Source organism: Emydura macquarii, unplaced genomic scaffold (genome assembly GCF_026122565.2).
Source record: "Emydura macquarii macquarii isolate MOO-44397 ecotype Brisbane River unplaced genomic scaffold, CSIRO-AGI_Emac_v2 contig_383, whole genome shotgun sequence".
Taxonomy (NCBI): domain Eukaryota; kingdom Metazoa; phylum Chordata; order Testudines; family Chelidae; genus Emydura; species Emydura macquarii.
In genome coordinates this window covers 3,018,037-3,040,515 of record NW_027130520.1, presented here as the reverse complement: position 1 = coordinate 3,040,515, position 22,479 = coordinate 3,018,037, and the positions used below count along the sequence as shown (strand labels likewise).

Sequence of the window (22,479 nt, the reverse complement as noted above, 5' to 3'; positions counted from 1 at the left end):
TACAAAAAGGATGTGGACAAGTTGGAGAGAGTGCAGCGGAGGGCAACCAAAATGATTAGGGGGCTGGAGCACAGGACTTATGAGGAGAGGCTGAGGGAACTGGGCTTGTTTAGTCTGCAAAAGAGAAGAGTGAGGGGGATTTGATAGTGGCCTTTAACTACCTGAAAGGGGGTTCCAGGGAGGATGGGGCTAGGCTGTTCTCGGTGGTGGCAGATGACAGAACAAGGAGCAACGGTCTCAAGTTGCAGGGCGGGAGGTCTAAGTTGGACATTAGGAAAAAGTTTTTTACTAGGAGGGTGGTGAAGCACTGGAATGGGTTACCTAGGGAGGTGGTGGAATCTCCATCCTTAGAGGTTTTTAAGGTGAGGCTTGACAAAGCCCTGGTTGGGATGATATAGCTGAGGTTAGTCCTGCTTTGAGCAGGGGGTTGGACTAGATGACCTCCTGAGGTCCCTTCCAACTCTAATATTCTATGATTCTATGATTATCTGGGTCATCCCATTTAGTCAGAGGCACTAGGACGCAAGGGAAAAATCAGTTTAATGTTTGGTTTAACTTTGATTCAAAGCAAAATTTTTGAGTCAGTTCAAAAAACAAAATATTCCAAGTTCGATTAAACTAATACAAAATGAAAGTAACCGTCAGAGGCTGCTGAGAGAAGTTTTTCCATCCCCTCCTCTCCTATTTTTGTTTTTTAAGAAATCTTTATTTTTCGTCTCCAAACTCCAGCTTCTCACCATTCCAATTCCACATTACTCTCCGGCATAAGAGAGAAAAAGTGTCTGGGGTTTCCTCTGACCCTTTGTATTATATTGCTCCCATCCCTTCCACACACACACAAAGAACTCTTCTTCCAACCCCTACACACAGGAATATGTCTTCATGATGCAACATTCACTGGACAGAAGGAGGCTACCTGTTCTGTCCCATCTAAAATGTAGTATCTTTTCCGAATCTGTGGGTTAGGAGGACCAGAAACAACACTTTCTGAACCCTAGTCAATAATGCTCTTCACTGGCCTACAGAAGTTGCTCTTAAGTATGCCCAGAGCTCATTGCAGCAGCCACTGGTTATTGTGTGGTTTCCCAGAACTTTTATGCTTCAACTGTTCAGGGAAGAGAAAGACTTTAGCTCACCTAGCATTTTCAATTTGGCATTTACTTTTTTCAAATATTTGTATATTTATGTCCCCACTCCCTTCACTGGATGCTCAGTCAAAATAACTTTTATTTTGCTTTCCATTCCCTTGATCAGATTGGTGTTTTTACTATCATGTCACATTGCAAAATTATATTAATTCACTAATGTAACTTGTCTAATTTAGTTAGATAACTAATAACTTGGCTAATGTAACTTGTCTAATGCTTGTATTTATGAAGTCAGAGCTCCTCCTCTTAGCACATTTTCAATATTATTATTTAATATTTATGTTATGGCCCTCTCAACAGGTCTGGACCTGGAGTGGGGTATCATAGCACAAAGAGATATGGCTGAGGTTTTTACCCTTTTTGTTTTTGTTAAGTCCATCTAAAACATCAGAGCTGGTGAGGGAAAAGAATGAGCTCTGAGGCAAGCGTGGTAGATATAAAATTCTCTAGAACTGGTTCTATCAAATTAAAATAGGCAAGTCAGACCATCAAAGAAATTTTTCCCCAAAGCATGGAGGCAGATGATTACTATCCACATTAGAAATATACAGTCTGGCAGTCCAGGCTCAAGAACCATCTGGTTAGTTCTCACCCTACTGCTTCGTCTTACACAAGGGCCCTTTGTGTTAGGCATTATACAGACAGAGTTAGACATCGTCCCTACACACCTCACTCCTTTCCCCTTTTACATGACTACACTTACTAGTCAAAGACTGAGATATAGACTAATTGTATAGAATATTAGGGTTTGATTTTTTTTTTATTCAGTATGTGATTACATTTTTAAGTGAGATATCTATGGCTATGACATTTGCAATAGGTTCAATTTTTATAGATTTAAGGTTGGATTTTCAGAAGTGCCGAGCATTGACCTATTATTCTCCCACTAAAGTCAATGGAAGTTTTACTGTTGACTTTGATGGGAGCAGAATTAGCTCAACGATCAGCGCTTTTGAAAGTCCTCCCTGTTAACAAATATAGTAGCAGTAACAGCAGTACTGAAAAAATATCCATAAAAACATTAAATGAGGGGAAAAGCACATACCCAGCATTTCCAAGGTGAGATACAGGAGAGCGCTATGAGTGTTCTCAGCATACGTTTCAAGTTCCTGGATGTTAAGATATGCTCTATCATTCAAATTTTTCTCCTGTAGTTTGAGCAAAGAACATGAATATCTGAGAGTCTGGATTCCAATATGAACGTGGGTTATTTGTACAAACTGATCATTATCAGCAGATCTACATAATTCTTCATTAGGACATAGTGAACAAAAGTAACTTTCTCCATCCTCTCCACCATGGCCACAAAGATAACAGAGATCATCAAATGGAGTCTCATGGAATGGAGTTTTAAAGCAAGGGAGAAATTAAAAAAAAGAAAAAACCACCACAGAGGGACAGTATATAGGACACTCTTGTTCAAAAAGAGAATACAACTATTCAGAAACAGAAAATATGAGCTTTTTAGGTTCAAAAAAGGATGATTCAAAAAGGACGACAGGAAAAATTAAATGCATACAACAGATTAAAAATATGCTTACTCTTTCATCAATAATCTTCAGAAGCCACCTTTTAGTCAAGTTATGTCTCTTGATAGCCTAGAAATGATCAAAGAAAATCCATGTTGCAGTTTAGAAAAAAGAAAAATTTGGAAAATTATTGAAAGCAAGATATGATTAAGACTGTAATTTTTTAAAATGATCTTTTAGTTAAGTGTAAGATCTGACTTGCACAGTATCAGCTTGGTTAAATCTGTGTGAAAGAATAAACAGATGTGTAATAAAAAAAAGTGTAAAGCTTTTCAGCTGATATCTCTCTTTCCTACTGCTGCAGAAGAAACAGAATCTTGACCCTCAAACCAACAGGTAATGGAAGGAGATTTTTTTTTTTTTATTCTTTGAATGTGTAGACTTAAATTACCTTTTATTCTGTTCCTGAGTCATTCTATTACAATTTCCCACAAAATATTTGCAGATCACATTGTTCACTTTCCAAAGAGAGCATTTTGTTTCCTACTAAGCCAAGCAATGAAGGGACTGAAAGACCTCCCTAATGGTTTTTCAGGAGAACAATAGATATTATATGGATATATATGTTATCTCAACAAATACCATTTGTATGATAATATATATGATATATTAATTATAATTATTCAATTTTTTGTAGAAAACTGATAATCCTCTAGCATTTACCTGTTCAGCCACTCATCTCTTTGCCAAACTCTTGCCCTCCTTCCATAGCTGCTCCACTCTATTCTGGTTTTTCTCATCTTATTATTTACAACAGCGGTTCTCAACCTTTTTTTCCCCGAGTACCACTCGGGCCAGGCACAGTCAGGTCAAGTGCCACTTGACCTGACTGTACCCAACCCGAGTACCACTCGGGAAAAAAAGGGAGGGGACGTGCGGCAGCGGCGGGGTTTCGCGGCAGCGGCGGGAGGGATTTGCGGCGGGATATCGCGGCGGTGGGGAGAGACATGGGGGAAACAATACCCGACGCCGAAACCCTTCTGCCGTTTGCCCATTTTCCGCGGCAAAGTTTCGCAAGGGCAGGCGGGAGGGCACTTCCGGCGGCGGATTCGGCGGCGCGGTACGGCTCGCGTACCACCCAGCCTTCTCGTAAGTTGAGAACCGCTGATTTACAAGAATTCTCTCAAAATCACCTTCAATTTTGCAGCTATACGTACTGTTATGTATAATTAGTCTGACATGATCAACTGTTTATGACAAACTTTGGAGAAGTCTGTTCTCAGAATCAAGGCTTCTGTAGATCTGCCTCTATGTAAATTCTAAAGAACTGTTTTTGCAGATATTTAAAAAAATGTTGCAAAGGTGCATCTTTCTAATGATTTCAATGGACTTTAGATTAGGTCCTAGATGTCCAACTGGCTTCCCAGTGTGTCAGCACTAACTGTCCTGTAATTGCATTCACTGCAACCGCACCACAGCAGTCAAGAAGCTGAAACAGCAAGTTGAGTTTTGTTAAATTACAGATACTATGGCCCAAATTGTCAAACATCACTTCTAATTTTGGGTGCATAACACACAGGTCCTGACAGAAGTTCTGAACACTCACAACTCCCACTGAAATGAGTTGAGAATTAGGCCCGCAGTATCTCAATTGGCATTCAAGATGGCGTTATAGGTCACTTTGAAAATGTAGCCCACATGTACCTTGTAATTTCATATACAATCTAATGAGTTTCCTGATAAAATACAAAACATTTTCAAAACATATAAATCTGAGTTTGCACGTCTAAAGTTCAGTGCTTAAAACCATATTTAGGCTTTTAAAATCAATGGGTGCTGCAAGTGTTCAGCACCTCTGAAAATCAGGTTAGTTTTATTTAGGTGCCTAGACATGAATTTGTTCACCAAACTTTAGGAACCAAATCTGAAAATGTTGGCCATAATGAATATAAAATATTTGGGAATATGTATTTAACAGATGCCAAACTGATAATTGATGTGTAAAACCACAGTTGTTCCCCATGCAAATCTAGTAATGAAAATATAATATGCAATATGTTTGATAGAAGAAACATTAACTAAGGAAGCTGTATGAATTGGGCTATGAGAGAGGTCTGCAGGTTATTCATGAATTTCAACTGTACAAGTTATTTTTTCTAGGAATTGTTTTTTATTTTTAAAACAACCTGTCCTTTTTTGGGCAGAAATGACCAGACAGAAATGACCAAGCAGGATCATTCCATGTGTGTCCATTAGCACAGGAAATAAAATCACAACTCCAGGAACCAATAAGAGTGCACCATGATGAGGTAATCCAAGGAGACCGTTAGTTTGACTCAGTGTTCTCTTTGCCCACCAAAAATGATGGGGCATCCAAGAAATGCTTTTAAGCTTTTTGAACTATTTCTTATCAGCTCATTTGAATTGAATTGAACAGAACTGATTCTGTTTAAAGTACCTGATAGAGCTAATGCCAGTTTTCAAAGAAGCCAGGTGTGAGAACCCTTGTTGTAGGAATGGATCAATTCCCTCCCCCACTACACGACTGGTTTGCTTCCTGGAAAGAGGGTATCTGACCAGCAGGTCTAACTATGTCAAAATTTGGCATTTTATACAGATGGTCATCCACATGAAGTTTACTACAATTATCCTTTGGGAAGAAACTACTGTTTTTCATACAAGTAGTCCCCAGTGAGGAGAGCCGGGAAGAACACATTTAGACATATCCCAAGCCAGTGTATGATGAAGCTATTAGATCTAGACAGCCACACAGGAGGTGATCTTTGAAAAGGAAAAAGAATTACCAAAGATCAAATCCATTCCTGGAAGCAGAGACATTGTGGGAGAACAAAGAGACCAGCTTGCTTATAAGCAGTCTGCCATGTACTGGGACAGAGAGAGAGAGAAAGTAAATAAAAAGCAAAAGTTGCAGACAAAAGTTTACCAATATCAAATTTTACCCTTTGCAGCAAAGACATCTAGTCTGTTCTACTGTGGCTTTCAATCCGATAATCTATTACTAAGGCCCAGAATACTTGCCAGCTTCCTTTTTAATTGTATTAGAGCTTTGTTGTGGCTAAAAAAAATAAAATAAATTCTGAGTTGGAGATATCTAGGAATCATAGAAGATTAAGATTGGAGGGGACCTCAAGAGGTCATCTAGTCCAATCCCCTGCTCAAAGCAGGACCAACCCCAACTAAATCATCCCAGCCAGGCCTTTGTCAAGCTGCACCTTAAAAACCTATAAGGATGCAGATTCCACCACCTCCCTAGATAACACATTCCAGTGCTTCACCACCCTCCTAGTGAAAAAGCTTTTTCCTAATATCCAACCTAGACCTCCCCCATTTCAACTTAAGACCATTGCTCCTAGTTCTGTCATCTACCACCACGGAGAACAGCCTAGTTCCATCCTCCCTGGAACCCCCCTTCAGGTAGTTAAAAGGCTGCTATCAAATCCTACCTCACTCTTCTCTTCTGCAGAATAAACAAGCCTAGTTCCCTCAGCCTCTCCTCATAAACCATGTGCTTCAGCCCCCTAATCATTTTTGCTGCCCTTCTTTGGACTGTCTCCAATTTGTCCACATCCTTTCTATAGTAGGGGGCCCAAAACTGGACACAATACTCCAAATGTGGCCTCACCAGTGACAAATAGAGGAGAATAACCACTTCCTTTGATCTGCTGGCAATGCTCCTACTCATGTAGCCCAATATGCCGTTCTTGGTAATAAAGGCACACTGTTGACTCATATCCAGCTTCTTATCCACTGTAACCCCCAGGTCCTTTTCTGCAGAACTGCTGCCTAGCCAGTCGGTCCCCAGTCTGTAGCCATGCATGGGATTATTCCATCCTAAGAGCAGGACTCTGCACTTATCCTCGTTGAATCTCATCAGATTTTTTGGCTCAATCCTTCAATTTGTCTAGATCACTCTGTATCTTATCCCTACCCTCCAGGGCAGTGGTTCCGAAGCTTTTCTCTGTCATGACACACCTTGATACCTTTAATTATTTTGAGGCACAGCACCATATAGTCTCCAAATGAACTCATAAATTTTCATGAGCCAATCCAAAACACTTTAAGTAATTTTTCAAAAAATTCTGCTCAGGCCTTGCAGCAGACCGGTTAGGAAACACTACTCCAGGTTATCTACCACTCCCCCTGGCTTAGTGTCATCTGCAAACTTGCTGTGGGTGCAATCCACCCCATCCTCCATATCATTAATGAAGATGTTGAACAAAACCAACCCCGGCACCAATCCCTGGGGCACTCTGCTTCTTACTGGCTACCAGCTAGATACTGAGCCATTGATCACTACCCATTGAGCCCAATGATCTAGCCACCTTTCTATCTTACAGTCCATTCATCCAATCCATACTTCTATAACTTGCTGATAAGAATACTGTGGGAGACCGCATCAAAGCTTTGCTAATAGTGTTGGATCTCCTAGATGAGACGCAAGTAGATGCTCTTTATTTTATTTCGTGGCATTACCTGTGTTTTATCTCTTTCTTAAACAAACAGTTTCTTGTTTAAATTAAATTATAATTTTACTAGGATTGTTGTTGGAAACAATCATTGACTTGTGCTTGGCTTCACACCTAAAGGGGGAAGAGCACACTGGGAGCATCCACCAACCCAACAGTGCCAACATCATAAAAAGGAGATAGTAAAGGGCTGTGATCCCTGCCCTCAGGTAGATAACAGACAATAGATGGGGAGCCATGATGGCCTCAGTTGAACCCATTAATCATACAAGAATTGTTGTAGAGAAGAACCTCGAAGATATGAACACCTCAGAGTTACGAACAACCTCCATTTCCGAACAAATCATTATGGTACAGCACTCTGCAGACAGTGTCTTCCAACTGAGGCTGGGAGAAATCTCTGCAAAGATGCAAACCAGGCAGTGCTGCTAGGTGCCAAGCAGCTCCCTGCCCTATTCCTGTTTCTTGCCTTTGGGCTGAACTGGGGGGGGGCCTGCCCTGCACCCTTGGCATGAGAAGCTCCAGCCCTCAGCCCCCTCTCCCCAGGACTCGCCCTGCTCAGTTCACTGCTTGCCACGCTCCAGAGGCAGCACATGGCAGGGGGTTAGTACCAGCTGGCTGCCAGTGCCCCTTCATCCCCTGCCCCTTGCACTCCCAGAGGTGCTGGCAGGATCCAGGAGAGCATCAGTGAACAGGCTGTGATCCTTTAAAACTCCTCCAGAGTGCAGCTGGCTCCCACTCTAGCTCCAGGCCAAGCTTTGGCTGCAACCTTCAGTTTCTTGCAGCAGCAGCAGGGAGTTTTTTTTCCCCCCAGGCTCCGGAGTGGGGGGGGAGGAAGTGGGTAGTGAAAATAGCTTCCCCCTCCCAGTGGGATAGGGTAGGAGGGGGTGAAACAGTGCCCTTGGCTTACAGACCCCGGACTGTTTCTGCTCTGCACGCTGACCTTGCAATATAGGCACAGTATTTGTTTTCTTCCCCAGCCCCCTTCCGCAATCATAAGTCATCTGGTGCAGTGGGGGTCCTAACTAGAGTGAACAGGTTTGGTGAGCTGGTCATTTTGTCCCCAACCATGGTGAGTTGAGATGCTAAATTGTAGGCATGCCTGAGTTTGTTGTTCTGGAGCTTCCATGACCTTACACAGAAGTGTCTTGAAGCAAATACTTCAAAAGTTGGCAGGTATGTAGAATCCATGAGGCTCAGCATCCAAATTATGATTTGCTTTTTGTGAAAGTTTTTTTAAAAAATGACAAATTGTCAGCTATAAAGTCTTCTAAGGAGTCAGTGCAATGGAATACAGAATACTGTGCATTTTAGTTTGAACTGTGGGAGTGTGGGCCTCCTTTAATGTATCTTTCTTTGTATGGTCTGCTTTCTGGCTTTAGTCTCTGATCAGACCAATTTCTGTCTTTTCAGTTCTTAAACCTTTGGAAAAGACTAGCAGAGGCTCAGGAAAGTTTACTTAAACACTTTAATTGGTACTGATTTACAATCATCTCTCTAATGATTTTGTTCTTCACCTGATCAGAAGGAAAATTCTCTGATTAACAGAGTTCTGACTAGTTGCTACACTTTTTTAGGAACTTCTCCCTAGATATCAGCATCATCACGGTCCATCTCTCTCTTTTTTGCTTCAAGACTGCTCTTACTATATCACATACAACATATTGTATATTATCTGAATAACACAAAATACAGTTAGTATGCACATGCAACAAAACATTTTTCACAGGTAAAAGAATTATAAGATGTTTTACCTTCCACAGTTCTATAGCAACTGGTTGATGTGGTGGGTTATCACAATATATATCTTCCACAGCTTTCCTCCAAAACTGCATTCGCATCAAACCTATGGTCTTCTGTGTTATCGAGTCTTTAATCTGCAAATAATATATTTAAGAGTGAAATTTACAGTCTCCTGGAGGCATTTAGCTTAAGACACTCAAGGAGCATAACCAAGTATCATCTTTACTCAATGATTTTTCTGATCACATCTCATCTGTATAGATCTTTCACAAGTAAGAAAGTAAGCAAGCATGAGAATGACTATATAGCTTGGCTGTTGGAGAACTCAGCTAGGAGGTGGGAGACCCAGGATCTAGTCCCCCTACTCCATTGCCTTTATTTATCCAGAGTGCAACAACTTCACTAGGAAAGATTGAGGGATCCCCAAATCAGAATATCCCATAGCACAATGGTTAGAGCATTCACCTTAAGATGGGGCAGATCCCTGTTCCAACCTTTTCCCCCCTAGGTAGAGGAGGGACTTGAACCAGGAGTCTCCCATATCTGAGGTGAGTATCCTCGCCACTGGGCTAAAAGTTGAGGGAAGTCCTCTTCCTCTTCTCTGGCTTCTTGCTAACAGTATAGGCACCTAGTACAATGTGTGTGTTTGCAGCTCAGAATCCCAAGCAGACATAGGCGCCTCCCTGCAGTCTGGACTTAGGTGCCTCTCTCCAACACTGGGGCAGAGTGTAGCACACACCTCTCTTATTGGGTTCCTATCTCAGGCAGCTCCCTACCCAGCATGGCTTTTGTGAATCACAGTCAAAGGTGCCTATCTCTCCCCATTCATTGTACAGGAGCTTAGGGACTTAACTCAGGGCAGGTCTACATTACAAATTTACAGTGGTGCAGCTACATCAGTACAGCTGTGACACTGTCGCGCTTCTTATGAAGACGTTTTGACAATGGGAGAGAACTCTCCCATTAGCTCACTACCTCCATCTCTGTGAGAGGTGGTAGCTATATCAGCAGGAGAAACGTTCCCACCAACATAGTGCTCTCTACACCAGCTCTTAGGTCGATATAACTAGGTTGCTCTGGGGTATGGATTATTCACACCCCTGAGCGACATAGTTATACCAAAGTAATTTTGTAATGGCTTTGTGAATCATAGGGGTTTTCTAGGAACCTAAAAGTTAGAAGCTGTGCCACTCAGCCTCACAAGACCTAATTCCTTTTGTGTATTTAGGCCATAGTACTGCCCAAAGAGGTTACAATCTAAAACACTGAGCAGAAGTAGGAGAGGGAGAAAATAAAATATATACAATTTTTATACATACACATGTGCTTTATTTTTTTAACATGACTTCAAAAGGAAGGCACTAAAGACACTGAGGGCCTGCCGGAGTGAAACAAATTTTTACTGCTATCAGGATTTCAACGGCTGCAAGAGAACAAATCATATACTGACATATTTATCTTGAAGAAAACTACCAGCAGAGCTTGGATTCCAGTGTTTAATTGTTTGTAATGCTGTATGAAGCGGAATGTTAAATTACTTGCAGTTTGGATACCTCAGTGCCAAATCTACAAGATGCTAAGTGCCTTGCCAGTGATGCTGAGTTTTCAGCTCCCCAATGGAGCCTATAGTCTCAGCATCTCACAGGGACAAGCCCCTAATAATTAACAGGTTGATTTTCAAAAGGTGCTGAGCACCTGCAGCTCACCTGTGAATCAACATCAGCTGTGGGAGCTCAGCATCTCTCAAAGATGTGGCCACATATATCCCAAATTAACTTACACATGTTGGGTGAAATTCTAGCCACATTGAATTGATAATTCGGCCAGGATTTCGCTCCTTGAAAACAGCATACTAAATTAACTATTTTATTCTTTAAACATTTTTGCCAAGTTATTCAGGTATTTTATAATTTTTTTCCTGACACTGTTAAACAAAGTTTCAACTACCTCAGTTCACCAAGATATGGAACTATTAAGGTTATTGTTTGATAATATCTATGTAAAAATCAGCTTCTCTCCAGTGGTATAATTTTCCAATAATAAGCTTACTACAGACAAGCTGTTTGCAGGAAGGACCAATACCTCTGATAGACACATTTCTGTTTCTAACATTCTACAGTGAAGATCAAACTCTTTGCCCAGATCCTCCTGTAAATGACAAGCTTGCTTTGTTGTACACTTCAGCTTAGTCACTCACTTTATCTATCATAAAAATTACATCCATCTCCTTCAGTTCAGCTATATTAGTAAGTAATTTTAAACACTGCTACTAGATAATACTTTTATAAGTAAGCATCACTTGGCAATTAAAATACTAAACCACTTCAGCAAGCTATTGCATACAAACAATTTTTGTCTTTGTGATTAGTATTTTTTTTTTTTTACTACTCTTGAGATTTTGTCATGCTTTTTAATCACAGATATAAAATATATTTTTAAAGATTCAGCATCACGCTATTGAAACCCAAAGACAAGCAGATATTTCAAATATTCTTCAGAAGGCATCTGTATTATGAGACAGGGCTGAACCACAAAATTCAGATCAGAATCTGGATTTCAAACACAAAATTCAGGTCCTGGGGCAGTTTCACCTCAGAGGAATCCACCTCGGAGATCACAGGCAGTGTTCCCACAGCTGCTCTCCCTTACAGGTTCTGCTAGGGAGAGCAGCTTTAAGTTCTGCCAGGAGTTTGCCAAAAGTCCTGCCAATAGAGGCTGAACAATATTGTACTTAATCAGCACATTACCTGGGCTGTTCTAGCCAGGCCTTTCTTGCAAGCATCATCAACTTTTGTGGTTGCACGGGCAGTTTGTGGGTCACTGTGCTGGGGCAGATCTCCACCCCAGTCGGGAAGGAGTTAAAGAGCTCCTCTGGGCAAAATCAGCCTCAACCCAGCAGCACACCTGTGACGCTTATCAAGCCTGGAGATACATGAGTCCTTAAAAGGGAGGATGATGTTTGCTCAATGTAAGGTGGCACTCTGAAGTAACAGGATTGCAACTCAGAGCTCCCTGGCCTCTTGCAATAGGGATTGCTGAATGAGAAATGGACTGAGAACCTTGGGCTGCCCAGGCCTCTGAGGATAGAGGACTTGTACTTTTGTCTTTTATTTTTCTCCTTGGCTTCCTGAAAGTGTAGGACTCTGCTCTTAGTGGGCTGTGGAAGAATACTGACTTTTTGTCAGTATGCCCCGAACAGAACAGCTGGAGGGCTGTGTGCCGGACCCAGAGACCAGAGCACTGCCCACCCTCTGCTCTAGGTGGGCATTAGAGAGGTACAGCCTACTACAGCCACCTAGCAGAGAGAAAATTGCAGCCACTTTTTTTTTTTTTTTTTTTTTTAATCTGCAACCTTCCCTCCTGCAAGTCTGGTAAGACTCTGCCAGTATAGACCTAGAAATGAATCTGCCCTCAAAGTTTTTGGTTTGACCCATTATAGAGAGGAGTCAGCTGCACAATTCGGATCCAAGTTTAGATTCCAAGCCCCCTCAGTTTCTATGGGTGTTTAGATCTCGGGTTTTGTGGTGGATCATCTGGTTATCACCCTTTGAAACACAAAACTTTAATCCCAGCATATAAAATTTCTTTACAGTTCAACCTAGAGTCTTGAAATGATCACTATAGTTCAGTATTTCACAAATGTATTTTAATACCTGCCTGGGCCAGTTCCACATTGAAGGCTCTCAGTGCAACAGCAGAGGTGCGGGATTCAGCAGGCAACAATAGAGAACACAGAAACCCTTCATAGTCACGTTTCCTATATATGACAAACAAAAAGAGAGCTGTTTTATTTATAACTATATGTAAATTGAGCATTCTATTGATCAGCACTGAATTTACTTCCAACAGGAGTGAACTGCAAGCTTAACTAGCAACTCTGACCAAAGCAAAAGTAGATGCTTTTATTTTAAACAGTTTAAAAGAACAGATTTAATTCACTCCACCAGGAAGTAATCTGAACACCCTGTGCACCAGTGGGAGCAGCTGTACCTTTCAGAATGAGGTCTTAAGACATTTGCCCAAAGTCATAGAGCAAGTCTGTGGCAGAACTGTAATTACAGTTCAGATCTCCTGACTTCCAGTCTTGTGCTCTAATCATGAAAACACACTTACAGAGCTTGAAATATTTTATCATAAAATACAACACTCTTTGCAGCTTGGCAGAGGACAGTTTGCTTGACCAATGGAATTATTGTTTTTGGGTATGTCCATTCCTGGAGCTGGAGGTGTGATCCCAGCTTGAGAAGCCATGCCCACATTAGCTCTGACCAAACTAACACTAAACATATAATGTAACTGCAGCAGCATGAGCTGGTGGATGGTCTAGCCACCCCAAGTACATGCCTAGAGTCTTGGATGGACATGTACTTGGGGAGAGCTAGCCTGTCCCACCACTTATGCTTCCTTGTATACACTCTATTTTTAGCATGTTAGCTCAATGAATGTTAATGCCAGTATGTCTCCTCAAGCTGGGAATCAAACTCGTAGCTCAAAGTGCAGATATATCCTTTTGTTTGTTTGCAATTACAATCACAGCATAAAGTTTAAGTTGTGGCATACTCTCTATAGAAGAATGCTGCTGACCTAAAGTGATGTACACCCTTTTGGCCACTTGGGTGTGCCATTAAATTAAAAACAACTGCAGCACACAAAACCGTACCATAAAATGCAGAGTTCTACACAACTATTCTGTATAAATAAGGTGCCTGTTTTTTCTGCTCTCACATTAGGGTGAAACCTGGCAATGGAAAAAGGACAGGGTGTACATTAGGAGGCTACTGCTCCTACAGTCACCTGAAAAGTTCATCAACAGCCTATACATCCTGGAGTGACTAATTAGTATTAGAGTAGTTCCAGAGGGGTAGCTGTGTTAGTCTGTATACAGCAAAAACAACGAGAGCTCTGTGGCACTTTAAAGACCAACAAATTTAATATTTGCTGAAGAAGAGAGCTGAAGTCTCTCAAAAGCTTATGTCTGCAAATATTAAATTTGTTAGTATTTAAAGTGCCACAGAACTCTCGTAGTATTAGAGTAGGGCCCCTTCATTTTCTATTTCATTTTTATTTTTTAAGCAGTTGTATGGAGGTTTCTGTAACATATCCTTTCACTGTGAAAAATATACAATTTATGCGCTTTAGAGACTAAATTTTTTCTCCCTTGTCCTTCATTGTTACTTTGTACCTTTCTAACTTTTCAGGGTGAGGAAGCAACTAAGAGCTGTTCACAGCTGTCTCAACCAAATAGGAAATGCCCCTCACAAAAACTGTTAAAGTGGAAAGGGAGCTCATACAATCCTTCAGTTTTGACTGAAAATAGGTTTTCTTGTGGAAAATATACTATTCCTTTAAAATAGCAAATAATAGATACTCAAATCTGAAGGGTTACTTGGCCTGAAATGAAGTGATATTAAATGGTTTTAATGAATGTAATGTTTTCCCTCCCCAAAAGCAAAGACAGAGTGAACTACAAAGATATTTGTAATATTTCAGTTCCTCAGTTGGGTAGAAGGAAAGTAGATGTGGAGAAAAGCAGAAAGGAAGAGAGAAAGTTGATTATAGATTGAATTATCTTTGCAGCCAAAACCTCTGTGGATATTTGTTTAAATCGCTTTAAAAAGTAGAGGTGAAGGGAATTTTGATTATCCTACTAATTTTTGCTCTTCCCCACTAAACATGATGGCCAGAAGGATGTATTTTTGTTTCTGTGATAAGGTCCTAAAACTGCACTATTGAGCGTAAGTGCCCAGCTGTGACATCAGGAAGAGCCAAATGCCAGTTAGAATGTAGCTTTGGACCATCAGCATCCCTAGCCCTATTCCATTGAAAATTCAACACCATTCCATTAAGGTGTGAAAGCATACAAAATACATCCTCAGACCACCCATCTTTTGCAAAAGCAGGAAAAGACACACACTTGCAGTCCTTATATTCTAGGATAAAAAGCCAACACAGAATTTTTTATAAGAATAAGAAAAAAAACATTTCAGGCCTCATTAATAAAGGATGGGGGAAGAGCAAAAACCCTATCTGTTTTTAAATCCTAGTGGGATAAGAAGAGGTTGGGTTAGAATCTCTATTTAAACCTTAAAATGAGTCCCAGAGATTTGGAGATGGGTTAAGGGTCAGACTCAGAAATGGGTGTGTGTATTACAGTGTCTTCCCAATCCCCCAAAGAGTGAGTGTTGTGTATTAGTTTCAGCCTCAGCATTTCCAACCCCAGCAGGTTAAAAATCATGAGATTGTTTTAAAATAATAAATGGGGGGTTATTTTTTTCTACTTTGTTTTTTCAGCTTTTACAGTGCACTTGCTTCAAATTTTCAAGCTTTTCTTAGCATCCAAGGTCTAGAAGATTTTTTTTTTTTAATGAAAGCAGAGATTCTCGTGCAATAGTACGATTCCATGAACTGGGACTTTATAAAAAACACAGGATCATGAGACTCTGCATAAACATCACAAGTTAGCAGCAACATTGTTGCTCTTATCCCCATTTAGGGCTATTGTTAGGGCTCAGTGTGCACAAGTAGCTATGTCTACAATACTGAGCCCATGCTGGCATAGTTATGGCTGCATAACCCCAGCCTGGATGCAAAGAATCCTGACAGGAGTTTTCTGACAGTGCAGGGACTCTTCCTCCCTGAGGCCTTGTCTACACTAGCACTTACACCAGCAACACTTCTGTTGCTCACAGGTGTGAAAAAAACCACACCTGAGTGATATAAGAACTTATGCCAGCAAAACTTGTGTGAACTGCATGATGTCAACAGCAGAGGGCTCTCCTAATAATAATAATAAATAATTTTAAAAATCCACCTAAACAAGTGGAGGTAGCTATGTTGGTGGGAGAGCGTCTCCTGGGGTTCATGGTGGGTGGATTACATTCCCTTCTAGGGAAGAGGCTTAAGGTGGGTTACAGTCTCTCCCCACAATGGGACTGGCGCTCAGGGTGTGGGCTACAGTCTTCCCCATCCCCATGGGGCTGGGGCTAGGGCTATGGCGAGGTTACAGTGGCAGTCTCCAACATCCATGGGGCTGGAGCTCAAGATGGGTTACCATCTCCTCCCTTCCCTCCAGGGCTTTGGCGTGGGTGGGTTACAGCCCCCCACCCTCCATGGGGCTGGGATAGCTGGTGGGTTACAGCCTCCCCCCCAACCCCATGGGGGTCAGGCTGGGAAGGTCACAGCCCCCATGGGGATCAGTCTCTGCCTTTCCTCGGGGGGCGGGTTTGCTGGAGCCCCTCTCAGCCGGCGGCGGGGAGGAGGGGCCGGGCCGGGCCGCTCCCCTCTCTCTGCCCCGGACGCAGTGACCTGAGGGCGGGCCCGTACAGTGGCTGCCGACCCGGCGGAGCCTGCGTGACGGAGGCGGGGGGAGGAGAGTCCGCCCCGGTTCACCCCTGCGCCCTCGCCGGACTCACCGCAGCAGCTCCACGCAGTACCGCACCTCTTCCCCGGAGCCCGGCCGGCTGGAGGCTGCCGCCGCCGCGCTCCCTCCCCCGACTGCCGGCCACACGAGCCGCCCGCGGGCGCTGGCCCCCAGCAGCTGCCGGGAACTAGAGCCGGGGCGCAGCCCGCAGTTCAGCGCCATGGCGACGGCCATGCTGCCTGGTGCGCCGCCCCTCCCACTGCCGCCTGCCTGTTCGTCCGTCCGTCATTTGTGCCTCTCGGGCAGCTCCGCCTTGCTCTCTGGCACCGGTGTGTCTCTCTCAATCCCTCCCCTCCCGGGGACGTCATAGGCTAGACCCTTACGCTGCCCTGACTGGGCCATCGTAGGATTGCTGAGAGCAGGAGGGAAGCCGCCCCCCCACAGAGCCGGCCTGCCAGTCCCTTATACGGCGATCGGCTCTTCCCCCAGCTGCTAGGAAGGATACACGTGCCCAGGCTGTAGATCAATGGGCGTTCTCCGCACCCATGTCCAGAGGCCCAGTTTGGACCTTAGCCCTGACCTACTCCTTCCCACATCTTCCAAGTGCTATATAAAGTACCTCCCATGAGTTGTGTGTGGCTGGGTAGCTTGTCACACTCCCGCACAGAAGTTGGTCCACTAAAACGGTGGTTCTCAACCTTTCCAGACTACTGTATCCCTTTCAGGAGTCCGATTTGTCTTGCTTACGCCCAAGTTTCACCTCACTTAAAAATAACTTGCTTTCAACTTCAGACATAAAAATACAAAAGTGTCACAGCACACTATTAGTGAAAAATGGCTTACTTTCTCCATTTTACCATATAATTATAAAATACGTAGATGTGCTTACATTGCAGTGTGATACCTGCTGTATAACAGTATATAGAGCAGTATAAACAAGTCATTGTCTATGAAATTGTAGTGTGTAACTGACTTTGCTAGTGCTTTTTATGCAGCCTGTGGTAAAACTAGGCAAATATCTAGATGAATTGACATACCTCCTGGAAGACCTCTGCATACCCCCAGGGATACACATACCCCTGGTTGAGAACCACTGCACTAAAAGATTATCACCTCACCCACCTCGTCTCTCTAAGCCTCCATGAAAGTCAAGGACCAGTTAGCCCCATTGCACAGATTGGGAAGCTGAGCTAGAGAATTTAAGGGAATTGGGGGGTCAGGGGAGTGTTCTCTAATCTCATGTGCCTTGAATCAAGTTCTAGGTCTTACTCCTTATTTTCAAAGCACTCCATGAACTAAGTCCAGGATATCTGAAAGATCATCTGAAGCTCTGGGATGAAGACCATGGCTGACAACTATGCTTGTCCAACACAGTGGACATTGCTACAATAAGAGTTAAACTTATCTGTGGAGGAGACAGAATTTTCTCCAGGGGCAGTCCAAAACTGTGGCATGAACACCCCAGGAGCTAAGGACCATCACAAACCTCACCAAGTGCAAGGTGCATTTCGTTAGCCTTGCCTTCTCATATAAACACATAGAAACAGTGTGTGAGTATGTATGTGTAGAAGACAACACACTCTTACATGAAACTTCTCTACAGATACTTCTCCATCTGAGGAGATGAGAGAACAAACAATGTGTGACAGATTCAGGTGGCTTCGTGCACTACTGGAAAGCCTTCAAATACTACAGTGATGAGCACAGTATTAAAACCTATGTAGAACAGAATAGTTTTCAGTTGCTCAGCTTGAGACACATTGGGCCTGGTTTTCAGAAGTGTGATATGTAACTACTAGAGAGTTCTATAAGTGTGTAAATAGTTAATAGATAAGGTGCCAGTAGATGGCACTCAAGAATACGTAGCACAGTTCTTGTAAAAACAATAAAACTTGTGCAATGCAAATGGTTTCCTTTGTGCAGCTTTTTGTCAGCTCTCAACAAGGGTGCTTGCAGTTCTCAGTGCTGACAACTCTCACAATTTGATCATGACTCCAGCAATTTTGAATTTGGGTTTTTTTTACCTGTCCCATGAAAACATGAGGAAGGGCTGCCAAGTCTTGAATTTTCCCTTATTAAAAATGGCCACCATCTCCTATTACTGTCAATGGAGTCGAAGCCAGTAAGATGGCTGCCATTTCCCTACAGTCTTCGTTGGGAGTGAGGCTGCCCGTAATAAAGTTGGCTGCCATCTCCTGCTGTTTTCAGTGAGGTTGAAGCCACTTTCAGGTACCATAGCTGCCACAATATGGTCCAGGACATGTCAATCAGGAACTGTAAGGCGCAGTGGCGACACTGTGAAAGGTGGATGGGGAGTAGGGGGAATGCAGGGATAGGTTGTGGGGACTGCAGAGGATAGTGATAGGGGTTGGAGATGGAGTGGGTAGAATAGCTGCTTCCCCAGGCTGGGAGTACTGGTGGATGAAGGGAGTGGAGAGCCAAGCAGCTGGCAGTGTTGTCAGCTCTCATGAATTAATCATGCACCACAGATTTTGGTGCTTGCATGAGTTGCTGTTGCAATGACAGAAGAAGCAACCCTGGTGCCAGAATTTGCAGGGCTGGTCATGAGGGCAGAGCTCTATGCAAGAGCCTCTGAGCTCAGGATATGACAGCAGCTCTGCCCCTAAGCCTTCCCTTCAGGTATGGCCCTAGAGCACAAAAGGGGTCCTGTGGCAGTGGGAGGCAGAGGAGGAATGAGTTGGGGAAAAGCTGTTGCTGGGAGCCAGGCAGAGGAAAGACCCAAGGGAATGTGGAGTCAGGGAAGTGGTGCCACAGGCTCCCATATAAAGAAGTCCCAGGGCAGCAGGGGCAAAGTGTTGCTGCTGGGTCAAGGCAGTACATAACTAGGAAAAGCATGGCTTTCTTTCCCTTAGGGATGAGGAAAAGTAAGTGAAGTTCCATCTGGACAGTCGAGGAGTGGTGTGCATTTCTGTGTGCATTAAAGGTTGATGTTTCAACCTGAAATTATCACACATGCATTGGCAGAGGACTAGAGGGGAGTTAGAAAGTAAAAAGACAGACTAAAAACAAGATTTGAGTTTTAAAAAAACCACGTTTTCTGGGGTCTGACTCATTAATTTTGATCTCGAGGTTAGCAATATCAAGTTCTATTTGAAATCAATGGGAACTGGGTTCGTCAGCAAGTCTGAAAATTAGTCTCTACGTGTTTGAGATTGGGCACACAAAAATAGACACAAAATGTATAGCCATTTCTGAAAATTTGTCTGTATGTGATTTGTTCAAGTGTATACAAGAAGCCAGTGGCAGAGCTGGGATTAGAATTCAGGAGCTCACGTCGCCCACTCCTGTGACCAGTCCACTATATGACACAGCAATTATGCCTATGAATCCAAAATTGGTCTCTGTTCTCCTGATCAAATCTTCTCTTTTTAGTTTTTGTAATTGATAATCCTTAGTACCTCACTTGGGATGATCCACCACTATATTCAGTTGTGTTCCTTGTGTCATATTACAGGATTGAGGCCTTGGATTATGATCTCTTGGGGGCAGGAACAGTTGTTATAGGATAATGATACTCAGATCTCAGTGGTTCAGGTGCCAAATTTGCGATCAACATTACCCAAAAGAGCCACAGTAATGTGGATTCATTGTTTTATTTATTATAGTACTGTATATTCATATTTAAACAGTATAACAGGAAATATTTAGTTTTTGTATACATATCATTGTCACAACAAACTGACTGACCAAGTATTATTTTATCAACTACAATTTGTTAAGAGCGTAGTAAAAGCATCCTGATTGGTTTATAACGTAGATTGGTTAATAATTAAATCACACAGTGTTTTAATATCATGTGTTGTAAAGAGCCACAGGAGACATTAAAGAGCCACTTGCAGCTCAGGAGCCTCAGTCTGAGTACCACTGTCATAGGGTATGTCTTCACTGCAGTGTTAACTTGAGTTATCTGCACTGAAGTTACTCCTCTTGGGTTAGAGCAGCCACACTGTAAAATAACACTTGAGCCACTATATCTATATTTGTGCTGAACTCACATATGTGTGGCACTAAGACTTCTGGGAGCATGTCCTACAGTTCTTTCCACTACAGTAAGCTGAGGCATTCTGTGCTTTCCCAATGAATTGTGGGAAAACTTGTCTGCCCTTTCTGGGTACACAGAAGATATTGGGGGGAAGGCATTGGAAGACTACTAGCGTTCAAATGGAGCTAGCCTAAGTCCATGTAGCAGAGTGGTCATATTAGCTCCTGATGATTCTGGTCACTCAAGCTTAAGCTTCTACCTCATGGCAGGCCAGCCAACTTAATTTAAAAGCACCAACACACTAAAGTTAAGGGTGTGTGTGTGTGGATGGGACTCGAGTTAGTGGCAACGCTAATTTGAGTGAACTTTTCAATGAAAATAAGCCCTTATTCTGTGATTTGAGAAGCATTGTTTGCATTTTCAATGCTGTATAATTAAAAATAACATTTCTGTTCCTATTCCAAAATTAATCACAAAATAAAATAATGGTGATATTTATGTTCCTGTTCCCAAGTCAATCACAAAATAAATATAATTTTCCTGTTGGATTTAAAGGCTCCTTTGACAGAGTATACAAGGCCTTCACAGCTCTATTAGAAGCCCCTTACTGGCTGTTCTGTTGCACCCTACCCTAAGAAACAGTCCTGAGAGGAAAAGAACTGCAAATATTTGACTTCCCAGCTTGCCTAGAAGAGCAGCCATTTTGAAAACCAGTGAGATTTGGTCCTTCAGCAGCTAGAAGGACTGTGAACCAGCAACAGCCAATTAAGGACCAACAGACTGAAATAAAAGGAGCTGCTTGGTGGCAGCAAGTTAGTTTCTGGTTAGAGTCAGAGAAGTAAGGATAGAATTGCCTATTGCTAAAGGACCCCGGCCCGGCCCGGCCCGGCCCCTGGCCATAATTAGTGGAGGGAATTCAGAGGGAACTCTGCTGACCCAATTCAGGAGAGGGAATTTAATCCCAAAAGGGAAGAAACTGTTTGTTTATAATGGGCCCAAATGGGGAAGGAACTGCTTTCATTTTGAGTTTACTGTACTCTGAAAAGATTTTGGACTGTGTGATCTGGCCAGTGGACCGAGACACACAAAACCTGCAGAAGTAGGTTGATTGCTCCCAGTACTCCCAGCAGGCTGAAGAGTGGTAGTACCATGTCTGGACCCCAAGGAGTGCTCAAAGAGGTGGGTCCAGCCCACCACACCTCTGTTTTAATATTATGGAATATATGCACTGTGTAATGTTACTTCTTCCTTGGCTAACTCCCTGAAAATTCCCATACTGACTTTCTTTCCTTTTGTCAGTAGAAAAGGAGTTGGATAAATGGACAGTTCTGTGTTTCAGTGAGCAAAGCAACAGAAACACTGTTTTTTACCAACTTCCATCTACTTAAAAGTACTATAATTAGCAAAGCAATTGTACAAAAGAAGCTATTAAAGTTAACCTAATTAAAATTATTATCAAGAAAAGAATAAACTGAGTGTCTTATTAAATAGTGTTCCTGCCCTTAGTCTCAATGCACTGACTTGTGTCTTATTGTTCTAATTAAAGATAAATAGTTTCCTATAAACAGAGACATAGCATTATGTAGTGGCATTGGAAAGCTACTTCAAGTCTGCACTGATACTAACAAGTTAGCACTTTGTGCTTTCAGAGTGATTTGATTTAATGTTTCACTGAGTTGCATTTACTTTAAACATTAAAAGCATAGTTAGGTGAGGTCATCACCCTTTTTTTCCCCAATATCTCTGTCAAAAATATAGCTATACCTGATATGTTCTTGTTACCAAGAAGTCTCATGAAACTCTGCACCCTCCAATGTCCTCAGATCATTGTTGTATTCACTTGGCCAAAATGCTGGTGACAAGAATAGCTGGTAAATCTGGGAGTAGAACTCTGTTATAGTGGCCAGCCATGTGCTGTCACGGACCTGATGCTTCTACATGTAACACTAAAAATATTCAACCACAACCTTAACTGATGCTTAACTTATAGGAGTGCCCTGACAAAACATGACCAACAGCAGTCATTTCATTTATTTAACCCAGTAATAAACTAATATATGAAATAAAAAGGACATTTTTAAGCCCAATGTCTACTTCATATAATGTAACCTCTAAGACTTTAATTACAAAGTAGAAATCTCAGACTTTCAAATCTATTGCTAGGGTTCCAAAAGTTGGAGCAGTAAATGACAATCTTTGTCACTACGTTATCAGGTTAGTTTTATGGTTTTGCCAAAATATATGTGATGCTCCCTAGGGGCACCCTGGG

At 42.4% G+C, this 22,479-nt stretch overlaps 1 protein-coding gene across 2 annotated transcripts in view; it reads right to left on the bottom strand.

Annotated features, from left to right (window-relative positions):
• NDUFAF6 (NADH:ubiquinone oxidoreductase complex assembly factor 6) overlaps positions 1-16,494 on the bottom strand; it is a 29,791-nt gene extending 13,297 nt beyond the window's left edge. Inside the window, exons 1-5 of one of the 2 annotated variants that reach the window (XM_067536803.1) lie at positions 16,260-16,494; positions 12,505-12,604; positions 8,859-8,981; positions 2,690-2,746; positions 2,194-2,296 (exon numbers count right to left, since the gene is read on the bottom strand). In XM_067536803.1, the coding sequence (XP_067392904.1) occupies positions 2,194-2,296; positions 2,690-2,746; positions 8,859-8,981; positions 12,505-12,604; positions 16,260-16,441 (565 nt within the window). In that variant the 5' untranslated portion in view covers positions 16,442-16,494. Of the gene's footprint in view, positions 1-2,193; positions 2,297-2,689; positions 2,747-8,858; positions 8,982-12,500; positions 12,605-16,259 lie in introns of both variants that reach the window. The other variant, XM_067536812.1, reaches the window with a different exon arrangement.
• Positions 16,495-22,479: the final 5,985 nt, after the last annotated feature.